Raw genomic sequence first — 13,704 nt, 5'->3', positions numbered from 1 at the left:
CCATCTGCAGTGATTTTGGAGCCCAAAAAGATAAAGTCTGACACTGTTTCCACTGTTTCCCCATCTATTTCCCATTAATATAAATGATGATTTTATTTATATAATAGTTTCTCTTTAATTTCACCATGCTGTTTTCTTGTTTTCTTTCTGTTACCACTTTGCCATATCAATTTTTACTTTTCTTTTGCTTTTATATAATTTATATTCAATTCTAGATTTTTGAAAATGAGTTAATGTCCTATTCTTGATCTGTTAAACTTTTATTCCCAACTCATTAATTTTATCTATTTATTTTGCTAAGATCAAGTGAGTAGTACATTTTGTGAGCACTTGTGTTTAAAAAAAAAAAAAGCTTGTTAGGTGAAAATCCTAATTCCACATTTTCCCTTCAAATCTATGAAGGCTTTAGTCCATTTATCATGCTATACAGAATGAGCCTGGGGCTAGACTGATTTTATTCCTTCTTACTTAATCTATTTCTGCTGAATGAATGCTTATGGAATTACCTTTTATTTAAAAATACATTTCAATTTGCTATTTATGTCTAAAGTATAGGTTTTTTTCCATAAATTTTGAAATAACACTTGCTAACTCAAGGTTTTAGTCAACATCAGAAAATTACATTTCTGTGCCTTTGATTATTCTTTTGTGGTTATTTTGGTCTCTTTCTCAATGGTACTTAAATTTCTTAAGTTATATCACTTTAGATGAGTCCTTATCATACCTTGGTGACTTTTCATCTCAGTTTCTTATCTTTGTATCTCACCCTGTTGTTCTTTATTCTTTTCTGCCCCATCCTGATGGTCATTTCTATATATTTTTGTTGTTGTTATTTTTGTTCTTCTTTGAAGTCTTAGTGTTGATTGGTATTATTTTTTTTCCCTTACCACATCATGGAGGAGTTGGGCATTTTCTTATCTTCGAGTGAACATCTGTTCACCCATTTTCAATTTGGTTGTCATTTGAATCTTTCATAGATCTAGAGGGCAACATTTCTAAACCAGTTTTCAGTGTCTAGTCATTTTTGCCGAGTATAATTTCTCTGGACCAAGGTGTAACATTCTCCTATCGGTACTGACTAGATTTCCAGTACTTCGAGTCAATGAAGTGTATGAAAATGTGCCACCCCCAGTATGCATATCTTTTAGAGATATTATTGCCTCTACTGTTATCCCTATATTTTGGCAATTTCATTTTTGACAGTGCAATACACTGCTTCCGATTTCTCTCCACATTCTGCCCTGTTGTTTCTGAGGGATATGGAAGTACAGCAAAGAAACATTGATCTAGTCACTTACACAAATGATATTTGTGTATGACAGGGATACATTTTTATTCTCACTGGTGTATATAGACTATGAATAAGATCAACAATTGGGAACAGGAAATTGTTTTATTATTATCTTTCTGGCAAATGTAGCTACTTTGTTTTATAATATAAAGTACATGTTAACACAAATTTATTTTTATTAATCCTTTGCAACCTACCCTAGAAACAACTGAAACATTTACTAGATTTTAGCAATAAGTTACCAGTAAGAATCAAATTTTAGAGTTAAGTTCTCATCTTTAAATGTATATATATATATATACACACACACACACACACACACATAAAATATATGTATATAAAATGCAAGGATATTTGAAAGAGAATGTCTTAATCTGTTAAGACTAATATGTTTAAGTAGGAAGCTCCAGGATATTTTTGGTTTTAAATCTTACTTTACCATGATATACAAGAACATGGATTAACTCAATGCCAATTAGGATATAATACATATAATGTTGTACAGCAAAAGCACAGACAACTGAATCATGTCTATACTTCTATGTTCGCTCTCACATACCTAATACTAACAAAAGTTTAACTTGGTCGCCTGGCTAATGTTCTACTATTGTCAGCTTCCTAAATTAGAAACGCAGTGGTAAAGAGCAAATACTCCACCTCTCAATTTCTAATCTTACAGCCTCAAACTAAATACATGGCAGATCCATGTGCTATACAGAGTCATGATTAGAGGTAAAATATGTGAGTCCAAACCCAGCTCACACACTTCTTAGGCACAGTCCCTCCTCAGTATCTGGGTGCAAGAGACTGGTTCCAAGACCCCTACAGGTACCAAACTTTTCAAGTCCCTTTTGAAATTGGCATAGGCTTTGCACATAATCTAGACACACATCTTCTTTTTAATTATCTCAAGGCTAATTATAATACTTGATACAGTTAAATGGTATATAAATAGTTGCCAGTGCATGGCATATTCAAGTTTTGCCTTGGGAAGCTTGCTAGAATTCTTAAAAAAATATTATTGACCTGTGATAGATTGATCCTCAGATGTACAACCTGCAGATAATTGTAATACAAGTTCTTAGTCTCATTGAGTTTCAGACTTCCAAGTGATAAAATGAAGGTGAGGTGGTGGGCAGATTGGATGAGATAATATACATAAGGAATCTGGTTTAAAAAATTAGCTTCTCAGTTAATAATTGTTATTATTTCTGTCTGAAGTTGTTTCTCCCTCTAATGTTTTTTCCAAAAAGAAAAAAAAAAATTGCCTTCAGAATCAAAGAATGTAAAGGTTCCTGTTTACCTTTCTTGTTAGGAAAAAAAAAAAGTATTAAATGAAAGGACAGAAACAAAGATTAGGGTTACTATTTGTGTGTGTGTGTGTGTGTGTGTGTGTGTGTGTGTGTGTGTTTAGTCACTAACTTGTGTCTGACTCTTTTGCGACCCCACAGACTGTAGTTCTCCAGTCTCCTTTGTCCATGGGGTTTTCCGGGCAAGAATACCAGAGTGGGTTGCCATTTCCTTCTTCAGGGGATCTTCCTGACCCAGAGATCAAACCTTTACATCTTTGTAATTAACCATATCATAAATTTTTTGAAAGCAAGGATTAATTTTGCCTCTTTTGTGTCAATCTTTTCTCAGAGCATACTTTTGGACCTATGACAGCTAAAACCATTACCCTTCCAGATCCACAATATTTTGTTTCTATATTAAAAATATTTCATCATATTTCGGTGCTGATACTTAACTATATCTGATTACACTTTTAATCATGTTTATTTGTTTGCCATTAAGTCAACTAGAGCCATTAGGGTCAAACTTACCTGTTGAAGTACAAAGGTATGATTCTGTTTGTTGTGGTACTAGCTGTTCTTTTATGATCTATTTCAGACCCAAGATTTTTTTTGTCAGGGTGTGGAGAGCAAGGTAGGAGTACAGTGACTGGCTTCTGAAAAGAATGTGTTGATGGGTGCTGAACATGAATCATAGGGCTTGTGGATAGTACTGAGTAGGAAGTCTCTTGCTGAGTTTTTAAATATGCCACCAGAGATGGTTCAATTGGTTGAACCTAAACAAAGAAAAATAAAGGATATAGCAGAAGATGCAAAGTATCAGCACATGTCCAAGTCAATTTTCTAAAAATTTATTAGAACATAGTTTTATACATTTTTCTCTGCATTGTTGGCTAGAATCAACACTATCTTATGAAAGATCATAGCGATTGGTCCTCTTTTTGCAAAGTCTTTGTAAAATCTAGGTTTCTTGTTCTATGTTATAAATAACTGAGAATCACTGTTAATTGTAGGCAACAAAATGACCCAGAAAACAAAATAGACATTTTACATAATTTCTAATTAGAACTATTGTTAGATCAAGTGATCTTCAGAAACTAGACAAACAAGACTACATTTATTTGTTTCCTCTCACATAAGAATGGCTAATAAAAATAACTAGAATGATTTCAAAATTTCACAGTTTATAGAAAATATTTATGAATCAATTATTTATAATATGTTTTCTTCCTGACTTTTCTTCCCTTACCCATTATGGTAACAACTGGGAAAAATTAGGAGAGCATGAGGGAGAGTTAGGCTAGAAGGATAGGAAATATTGAAGAAATATGTTTTCTAAAATGTATACTGATACATAGTTGTATGTCTTGTATGTAATGCTTGTATGAATTAAATTCTCATCCCCAAAAGAACTGTTTTATAATTAAATATAACCAAATATTCATAATCAGAAATGTTCTAATTGATTAGCTTCTTTTTTAAACATCCTCTCAGGTGGAATTCTTGAATTATACAAAAGCCCCAAAGTCCAACATTAATTCTATCATAGATATTCAACATTTTTTTGGTCAACAAATATCATAAACAGTACAACAAAATAAGACAAAAAATAGCTAGAACAGGCTTTACAATAAGTCAGGGATTTCTTTGGGAATGAGATTTAATATGCTCTAAATCACCACTATTTCACTAATGACACTATAAGTTAGGTGATTAAAAGTATGAAAATTCATTTATTGCTATATTAAATATTTGTATCTTCTTCCCTTTTAGGACAAAGTTTGATAACCCACACAAAGCCTCACCAGTTTTTAATATTTACCTTTATTTGTACAAGCACTGGTGAGTTGAAAACTCCTGGAGGGTAATTTAAGGATATTCGGGAATCCATGGTTGTCTTATGAGTAAGACCTTTCTTTGTTACTGTAAAGGACTCTTTCTTTAAACAAGACACAACAGAAAAGATCCCTAACTTGTAAACTTTCACTTCAGCACAGGTCCCCTGTGTGGATTGAAGGATATTAAGACAATGACATTAAAACACATTAGTAGTGCATTATTCTGAAAGTATATGCTGTACATATTCTACAGCTGTGGGGAAAAAAGAAAAAAACAATAGCTATATGCTGTTTCTGTCATTGAGAATTTCTTCATTAACCCAAAATGGATGGTCCTTTCATGAGATAAACTAGAAGTAGTTACTAGGAGTTTCTCAAACTTGAACCACACAATAGAAAAAAAGAGAAATAAATATATTTTTCAATTTAAATTATTCTCCTGAAAAGGTAAAAGGTAAATTTAGTGTTTTCACAAATATTAATCATGTTTGGAATCCTATCCTTCTTTTCCAGAATGGACTTTAAGCACTGGCCTCTATCCAGAAAGTTTAACAGTTTTAGAAATTCTGAGGGCTAAAATTTCATCATTTGGGTAGTTTACACCAATCCTACAGCACTTATACTGTCAGCAAATTCCTTCCTCTGACAATTCATAACCTCCTGATAAAGTCATTTTCTCTATTTCTCTCTTCCATGCAGGGGGAGCAGATGATTGCAAAGAGACACACTTGTGTTTCTTTTTTATACAGTGACATTTAAATTTGGAATGCATATATGCAAGGACATATTCAAGCTTTTTTATCACACAGAAAGGAACTGTGTACATAAATGAAAACATAATTATCTACTCAATATAATCACCAAAGCTTAAAATGAAGAGGAGGACTTAGAAGTAATCTGGTCTATTCAATGCTTCCCCAAACACCAGCCTAGCTCCACCCAGGCATGAGAGGATAATCATCCAGACACACACACAAACATTTCAGGACAATCACAATGGAAAATAATCTATCATTTGAAAACTGACTAAGGAAGAGATTTCACAATATCTCTGCATGAATCTGTTGCTGGGAAAATTCACGGCATGATGAATGTTCTTAATTGGCCAGAGGGAAAATGGTGAGAGGTAAGAAAAAAGGTTTTCTCGGAACTCATGATGGTTGCCATGCAGTTAGAGTATATTTGGCAGATACTGGGGAAACGGAAGGATTTTTAAGCAGGGGAGTGTCATGAGCAGAATTCTGACGATGGTTTATCTGACTCCAGAATTAGAATTCTTAAATGTCGTATGAACCACACAAAAATTTGGAAGGAATCCAGAGTTTAAATTTTCTTGGGCTAAATATAGGGATAACTACCATTAGAAAACTATTAAAAGAAAAGTATATGCTTTTATTTTTCTGAGTAGAAATGTTCTCCCTTTTTTCTTTTGCGCTATTTATTAACCATCTTCATATCTATTTGGTGAAAAGCATATGTGCTATGAACATTTTTTGTTATTATTATGATAGTCACATGGATAGGTCAATGGTAAAAGGCCACAAGCTACTTCCTAGACTGAATAGAAAACGTCTTAGTTGCACGAATTGGAGTAAATAATTAGAACAGGCACAGCTTTCATATTCAACTGTATAATCTTGTTTATAACTCAGAAAAGACCCAAATTGGAAGAGGAAAAGATGAGTCAAGAAGAATTCTTTGTATGTATGGCGTTTTTTTACATTTATTCCCTACCCACCTCTACAAATAATAACAACTTATATAAAGCTGAAAAGTAAATAATTTTAATTATTTAAAAATAAGTTCCCGTGGTCCAGAGAAGAACTTCAAATTTTAGTTCCCATCAACTCTATGCTCAGTTTAATAATTGTGCATGTATTCTTTCTTCAAAGCATATGATTTTGTCACCACACATGGCTAGCAGTTCAGTTCAGTTGCTCAGTCGTGTCAGACTCTTTGCGACCCCATGAACTGCAGCATACCAGGCTTCCCTGTCTATCACCAACTCCGGGAGCTTGCTCAAATTCATATTCATCGTGTCAGTGGTGCCATCAAATCACCAAATCCTCTGTCATCCCCTTCTCCTCCTGCCTTCAATCTTGCCCAGCATCAGGGTCTTTTCCAGTGAGTCAGTTCTTCACATCAGGTGGCTAAAGTATTGGAGCTTCATCTTCAGCATCAGTCCTTCCAATGAATATTCAGGACTGATTTCCTTTAGGATTGACTGCTTTGATACCCTTTCAGTCCAAGAGACTCTCAAGAGTCTTCTCCAACACCACAGTTCAAAAGCATCAATTTTTTGGTTCTTAGTTTTCTTTATGGTCCAACCCTCACATCCATACATGACTACTGGAAAAAACCATAACTTGGACTAACCATCCTTTGTTGGCAAATTAATGTCTCTGCTTTTTAATATGCTGTCTAGGTTGGTCATAGCTTTCCTTCCAAGGCGCAAATGTCTTTTAATTTCATAGCTACAGTGATTTTGGAGTCCAAGAAAATAAAGTCTCTCACTGTTTCTATTGTTTCCCCATCTATTTGCCATGAAATGATGGGACCAGATGCCATGATCCTAGTTTTTTGAAAGCTGAGTTTTAAGCCAGCTTTTTCACTCTCCTCTTTCACTTTCATCAAGAGGCTGTTTAGTTCCTCTTTGCTTTTTACCATAAGGGTTGTGTCATCTGTATATCTGAGGTTATTGATATTTCTCCCAGCAATCTTGATTCCAGCTTGTGCTTCATCCAGCCTGGCATTTTGCATGATACTCTGCATATAAGTTAAATAAGCAGGGTGACAATATATAACCTTGACATACTCCTTTCCCAGTTTGGAACCAGTCCGTTGTTCCATGTACAGTTCTAACTGGTGCTACCTGACCTGAATACAGATTTCTCAGGAGGCATGTAAGGTGGTCTGGTATTCCCATCTCTTGAAGAACTTTCCACAGTTTGTTGTGATGCACACAGTCAAAGGCTTTAGCATAGACGGTGAAGCAGAACTAGATGTTTTTCTGGAATTCTCTTGCCTTTTCAATGATCCAGCAGATGTTGGCAATTTGATCTCTGGTTCCTCTGCCTTTTCTAAATCCAGCTTGAACATCTGGAAGTTCTTGGTTCATGTACTGTTGAAACCTGACTTAGAGAATTTTTAGCATTACTTTGCTAGCACGTGAGATGAGTGCAACTGTGCAGTAGTTTGAACATTCTTTGGCATTGCCTTTCTTTGGGATTGGAATGGAATAGATGGCTTTAGAGTTATTATAGTAAAGTCTACCATATAAATGATAGTTTATTAACTACTATAATGTGTTTATGGGCTTCCTTCTATCATCTTGAGTGTATTTTCTCATTTAATCCTTATTACCCTACCTGGTAGACACTATTATTGTATTCACTTTTAAGATGAAAAAACTGGGTCATAGCAAGGTTACATAATTTACTCAAGTGGACATTGCAAGCAACCAAAGTTTGATGTAGGAACCAAACTTCAAACCCAGCAGTCTTCCTCCACAATCCATATCCTAACTACCACATTTACTGTTTTCCATATATATACTAAACATGATTTATAGTAAACATGATTTATCTCAGTGCAAACACACACACAAGCACACACAGACACTCAAATATTTTCTCAACCCATGAATGATAAAAATAAAGCTACTATCATCTAGAGATTCTAAACAGAAGCTCATCCCATTAAAAATGTTAGTCTAAACTAGTCTAAGGTATGACGCTAATTAAACAATGATGTTGGTTTTGCTTTCCAGGCAAAAATATAACACTTGCTGGTTCCTAGAATCAAGTTTTTCACTCCCAAATTTGACCAACAAGCTCTGCTGTTTGATCTTTATGTATAGAAAAATGAAACAAACAAACAAAAATAACACATGGATTCACCAGCATAAATCTCATCAATCCTTCCATTTTTACCAATGAAGCAATTATATCTATACAATGATTTGGTAATCTGAGTAATTAGTTAGAAGAAGAGTCACAGAGAAAATATTGGTGTAATCAAGGATTGACCAACCTTGTAACTTCCTGTCTTTCCCTCCAGTGAATTTGGAGTTAGATAACTTGATCGAAGGTTTATGTCAGACACTTTCACCATGATATCTCTGTAATTTCCCCTGTAACGTGCAGTAAATGGAATCGCAATGCATATTGGAAATGGAATTCTCTTTTCCATATCTGAGCACTCCACAGTGATGACATTGCTGACCAACTCTTCATTCTCACTCACTATTAAAGAACTCATGCTATTAGTTATCCTGCATTGTAAATGTTGTAGAACATAGGGTGGTGCTGTAATATAACAAGACACTTGGGGGACAGTATCATCACTCAGCACATCAAGATACCTGTAGGGGAAAAGGGGACATCATTGTTTTTCAATTAGTTGATTTATGGACTATATAGTGAAATGTCTAAGAGTAACAGTTCTAGAGCCACGGTGCTGTGGTGTGAATCCCAGCTCTCCCATTTCTGACACTGTGACTTTGGGCAAGATACACAACTTCTCTGTGCCTCAACTTTCTCAACTCTAAAATAGTGAAAAATAATACCAGTCTCATATGAAGGCTGTGAGAATTAAATGAACAATTATACAGTAAAGTCATTTAAAAGCTATGCCTGGCATATAGTAAGTACCATGTAAGTTATCCATTGTTATTGTTGTTATTACAGTTATTATTTAGGTGGTCAATTCATCTCTCAGTTTTGCTCACTTCAAATATAAATCTGAAGATTGCTGAAGCTTCTTGATAAATCAAAAACTAATACCTGGATAGTTTTCTAAGTTTTGATGAAAGGAAATGTGTGTGTGTGTGTGTGTGTGTGTATATATATATATATGTTGTCCTGGAATTGTCTAAATGCCATAAATCAAGTGATGATGCTTATTACATTTTTAATAAAAATTGAGAAAATATAAAAGTACTGTGAATGTACATTTAATCAAGGTGAATAGAAACAGAATATTCACAGTCCTCAAAGAACCAATCCAAAAGCTTATTTTTACCTTTGGTTTTACTCTTACTTTCTGTATCATCAGCTTTGCCAAACATTTTAGAATCTTATAGATTTGAATTCAAATTTGATATTAGTTACTTACTAACTGCTTTATCTTTAACATCAATAATTCTTATTAAAATAGCTATTAATAATATTTTAGCTCTTTCTATGATCAGGTTTTGTGCTAGACATTATTTCGTTTAAATTCCCATGCTATGGGGTCAGGCATATCCCACTGTCATTACCATTTTATAAATAAAGAAACTGAGGTTTAGAAATTTTAACTTTCTGAAAATTACACAGATAGTAAGTTGTAGAGTCAATAAATGAATCCATCTATCTTTAACACAAAAGCTCAAACTTTCTATTATATCAGACTTCCTCAAATCATTCTAAAACGCTGGTTTCATTATCCATTATAAACTGAAACAAATATCAAATATCAAATAATTCAGTCTTCACAATAGTGTGAAGATTGAATGAGATAAAATGTTTCAACTTCTTATAATAGTGAATTAACATAAAATGAGTTTTCAATAAACATTAAATCTCTACACAGCTTGCACTTCTTCTCTTCTTTCTATTTCTTATTTCCTACCAGTGACATGACTGAAACATAAACAGTGTCAAAGAGAAATAAGAGAATCTTTAAAAAAGATTTTTTTTAAAAAAAGAAAAGGATCTTTATAAAATACAGTGTAAATACCCAGTTCTAAAATAATCAGGTTTTAACTATTTTCAATTAATAAATTTAACTTTAAAATGCCCTGTAACACAGAAATCTAAAAAATATGTTGAAATAGAAGAGAGGATTATTTATTTATATTTACAATTCTTAACCCATACAGTGAGAAGGAATAGAAAATTACTCAAGTCATTGGTCTGTTTGAGTATTCTCTGATCATGATGATAATGGTACTTCAGAAAATTAGATACATTGTTTAATGGAAGGTGCAATGATTCTGCCTTGTAACACTTCAAAAATGACTCTCTTCTGTGCCCTGGAAGCCCAACTCAATACACTCTTCTTCCAAAAGACTAACAAAGTAGAGCAAGGAGACCTGTAGATCTAATCAAGCAGATCTAGTCCAGCCACCAAAATAATCATATTGGTTTATTCCAGTGTTGTTTCCCTTTGAGTCTGTATACACTAGGACAACTACCCTGTAAGAGTTAGACTTTTTAAAAAATATTCTCCAGGAAGGAATCACAACAGATTCCAAACTAGGTTTTGTTTATGACACTCATCTTTCTTGGGGCACCATGGCTTCCTAGCCTGAGGAGCTTCAATGAGCAGTCATCTTACGAAACATGCAAGCCAAGCAAAAGTGGTTACATTGCCACAAAGAGGAAATCCCTAACAAGAACACCTAAAGGAGGTGTTAGAGGGAGTGGTTCAGCAGTGACTCATTAGTTGATGCATTGAGTCATTTCTGAGTGTGAGGATTCAAAGTGTTAATGTTTTTCTCAAGTGAAATGGGAACCACATATTGACTGCTTTTAACAGTTGTTTTTCAGAAGCATAAGTCTTTCAAACCTGGGGGGTCTTTCATGCCTTGAATGTGCTCCTGTGACATCTATGAAATTGACTAGACTTTCAGACATGTAGGGAACCTCAGAGCTCATCCCTTTCCTTTCATAGATGAGACAACAAAGTCAAAGTGAGCAAAATGACTTGCCTGAGACCATAGACTCATTTGTGGTGTTGTCCTGGAAATGGTATTGTGTGTCTGAAAGAGCACAGATGGGATAAGTGATGTTTGATGGTATGTGTGTGGTGGAGAAAGTGAGGATTGGTGGTGGTAAAATAAATCAACACAGAGATGTTTAGCTGAGAGTGAAGGTTGGCCAAGCAACAAGGTACTAGACCCTTTAGATGATTTTCTCCTTTGATCTTATCAAATAATCCCAGGAAGTATATATAATTTCTGCAAATAAGAGAATGGGTCTAAGAAATGAAACAAGTTGCTCAGGGTCACAGAACTAGTATGGAATAAAACAGGAGATAAATTTATGTCTATCTGTCTTCTAAACCAATGATATTTTTATCCCCCATTATCTTCTAAGAGTCTTATTTTTACTGGGAAAATATAGCTTATGAATATTTTATTTTATTTAGAGAAATATGGATTATTATTACCTTGTATAGGGGCGATGGATTCATAAAATAGACCAGTCAATTTCAACATATTTTTTTGAAGTCATGGGCTCTTTGAAGTCTGGCGAGAGCTCTAGACCATCTCCAAGGATATAAAGTAGTTGTGAAAATATATATTAAATTTTAAGAATCTCCCGAAGCTTATGCCTGAGCCCTCCCAGAGTTCTACAGACACAGGTTACAGATACATGATGATTTATATTAATACATAAAATAAATGTGAGAATTTGAAAATATACATAAAATAAATCAGAGGCTAGGAAATTCTCTTCTAATATTTGAACTCTGCAGTCTCCTAGTTGTTTTTTCCTCATGATAATCTAAAGAGTACTGATTTAGGAAACTGTCCGTGTTCAGGACAATTGTTCATTTTAACCACTTTCTTAAACAGTCAATTCCTTCTTCCATTAAAGAAGCATTTTTTTTCTGGAAGCTGTAAGAAACTAATAATAACAGCCTTATAAATTTTTATGGTAGTAATTTAAACAGTTATTGATTGCTAATATCTTTAGGAGATATGAAATATAGATATAAAATTTTACTCATGTGTAAATTGTTTTATATACAAGTGGAAACACATATAGGTAGGCGTACACAAGCACCTCTTACATTGTATTTACTTACTCCTTTTCCATTATGTTATTCTTTTGCTTTAGACTCTCTGAGTCACTGGGAAGACTATTCACACATTTATTGGAGCTATCACATGTTATTGAGGATGTGGTAATCTCTTCTCTTTGGCTTTCTGAAATCTCTTGAATTTCTCTTTCTGTTGTCTGGATTATGTCATGCAACTCTTCCCTGTTGCCATTTATGCTCTCAATAGTCATGTGTTCTATTTGTTTATCATCTTTATTTTCTGCATTATCTGGGAACATTTTGTTCTGTGACTCTTCTTGCCCTGTTACATCTCCATTCAATGATGTATTGTTTTCTTTTTCCACTAATTCTGAACTCTTATGTATTTTATTTTTTTTCAACTGGACCTGGTTTGTGTAATGACTTTCCTCTCCATTTGTGGGAGAAACAGTAGCTGTTTCTATGACATTTTGTTCCCCTCTTGCAGCAATGTCTGTTGCTTTGATATCTTGAATGGTGGACTTTGTCTGCAGTGGAGTACATTCATCATGCATGCCGCATAAATTACACATCTCCTTTTCTTCTTTCTTTAGAAATGTAGCAGTGCTCCCCAAATATTCATTTATTTTCATGAGGCAGTCTATGAACGTAATGGTTTCTACACACACAATACACACAGAGACACATAAAAAGAATAAATACAAAACTAAACCACATTGTTTTTCCACTGACATGTAATAAAGTATGGAGAAATTATCCTAGAAATCTGTAAAGACCTTTGTGTGTATAAGACCCTTACTAGGCTTTAAAGCCTGTATCCCTCTTGAAGAAGTCATTTGTACAACTGTAATTTTTTTAACACATCTAGAAATTGGGGACAAATTGTCTTTTTAACATAATAGCAAAGAATAAATCCAATTCCTCTTGCTTGTGAAAATTCTTTGAATATTTGAAGGTATCATGACCACCAACCTCCCCATAACATGCTGTCTTATTGAAGTCAACATCTCCCTCCATTCATTCCTCATTTGGTATGAATTGAGGGAAATTATTTTTCTTCTTTGAATGTACTATACAGTTTATTAATGATCCACATATAATGATTTGCCTGAAGTTTAGTGGAATGCTTCAAATAGACTTGGGTAGCAGGCATGCCATATCTACATTATTTCTGCTGATGCAGATGCTATATTTTGTTGAGTACTTTGTTTGCTATTATGATTTAATTAGGTTCACACTATTCATCCTGCTGGGCTTGTGATCACTGACAATTTTCAATAAGCCTTTCAAAGAATAGCTCTAATGACACCAATTCTCTGATTGGAACCTGGCTACTCAAAAACTAATAAACCAAGTCAAACCTCTTTGCTCTGGTGTAAACCTCTCATTGTGATCTGATCTGACATAGTCTCTTACTCCATCCCTATTTCTTATTTTATTTTCCTATTTAATCATTCCTCCTCTCCTCACAGCTGGGGTCACTTGATGGCTTCTTATAGGCTTAGCAACTCTCCAATCTTTAAAATTCAAC

At 34.1% G+C, this 13,704-nt stretch overlaps 1 protein-coding gene across 1 annotated transcript in view; it reads right to left on the bottom strand.

The window, feature by feature from the left end:
* Positions 1-13,704, bottom strand: part of DTHD1 (death domain containing 1) — an 85,680-nt gene that overhangs the window by 70,403 nt on the left and 1,573 nt on the right. Inside the window, exons 2-5 of the mRNA XM_010852408.1 lie at positions 12,219-12,831; positions 8,454-8,784; positions 4,406-4,585; positions 3,115-3,359 (exon numbers count right to left, since the gene is read on the bottom strand). Coding sequence (XP_010850710.1) covers positions 3,115-3,359; positions 4,406-4,585; positions 8,454-8,784; positions 12,219-12,831 — 1,369 coding nt within the window. The remainder of the gene's footprint in view (positions 1-3,114; positions 3,360-4,405; positions 4,586-8,453; positions 8,785-12,218; positions 12,832-13,704) is intronic.

The sequence above is a fragment of the Bison bison genome, unplaced genomic scaffold (assembly GCF_000754665.1).
Source record: "Bison bison bison isolate TAMUID 2011002044 unplaced genomic scaffold, Bison_UMD1.0 scf7180017864310, whole genome shotgun sequence".
Classification (NCBI taxonomy): Eukaryota; Metazoa; Chordata; class Mammalia; order Artiodactyla; family Bovidae; genus Bison; species Bison bison.
This window is presented reverse-complemented; position numbering and strand designations above follow the sequence as displayed.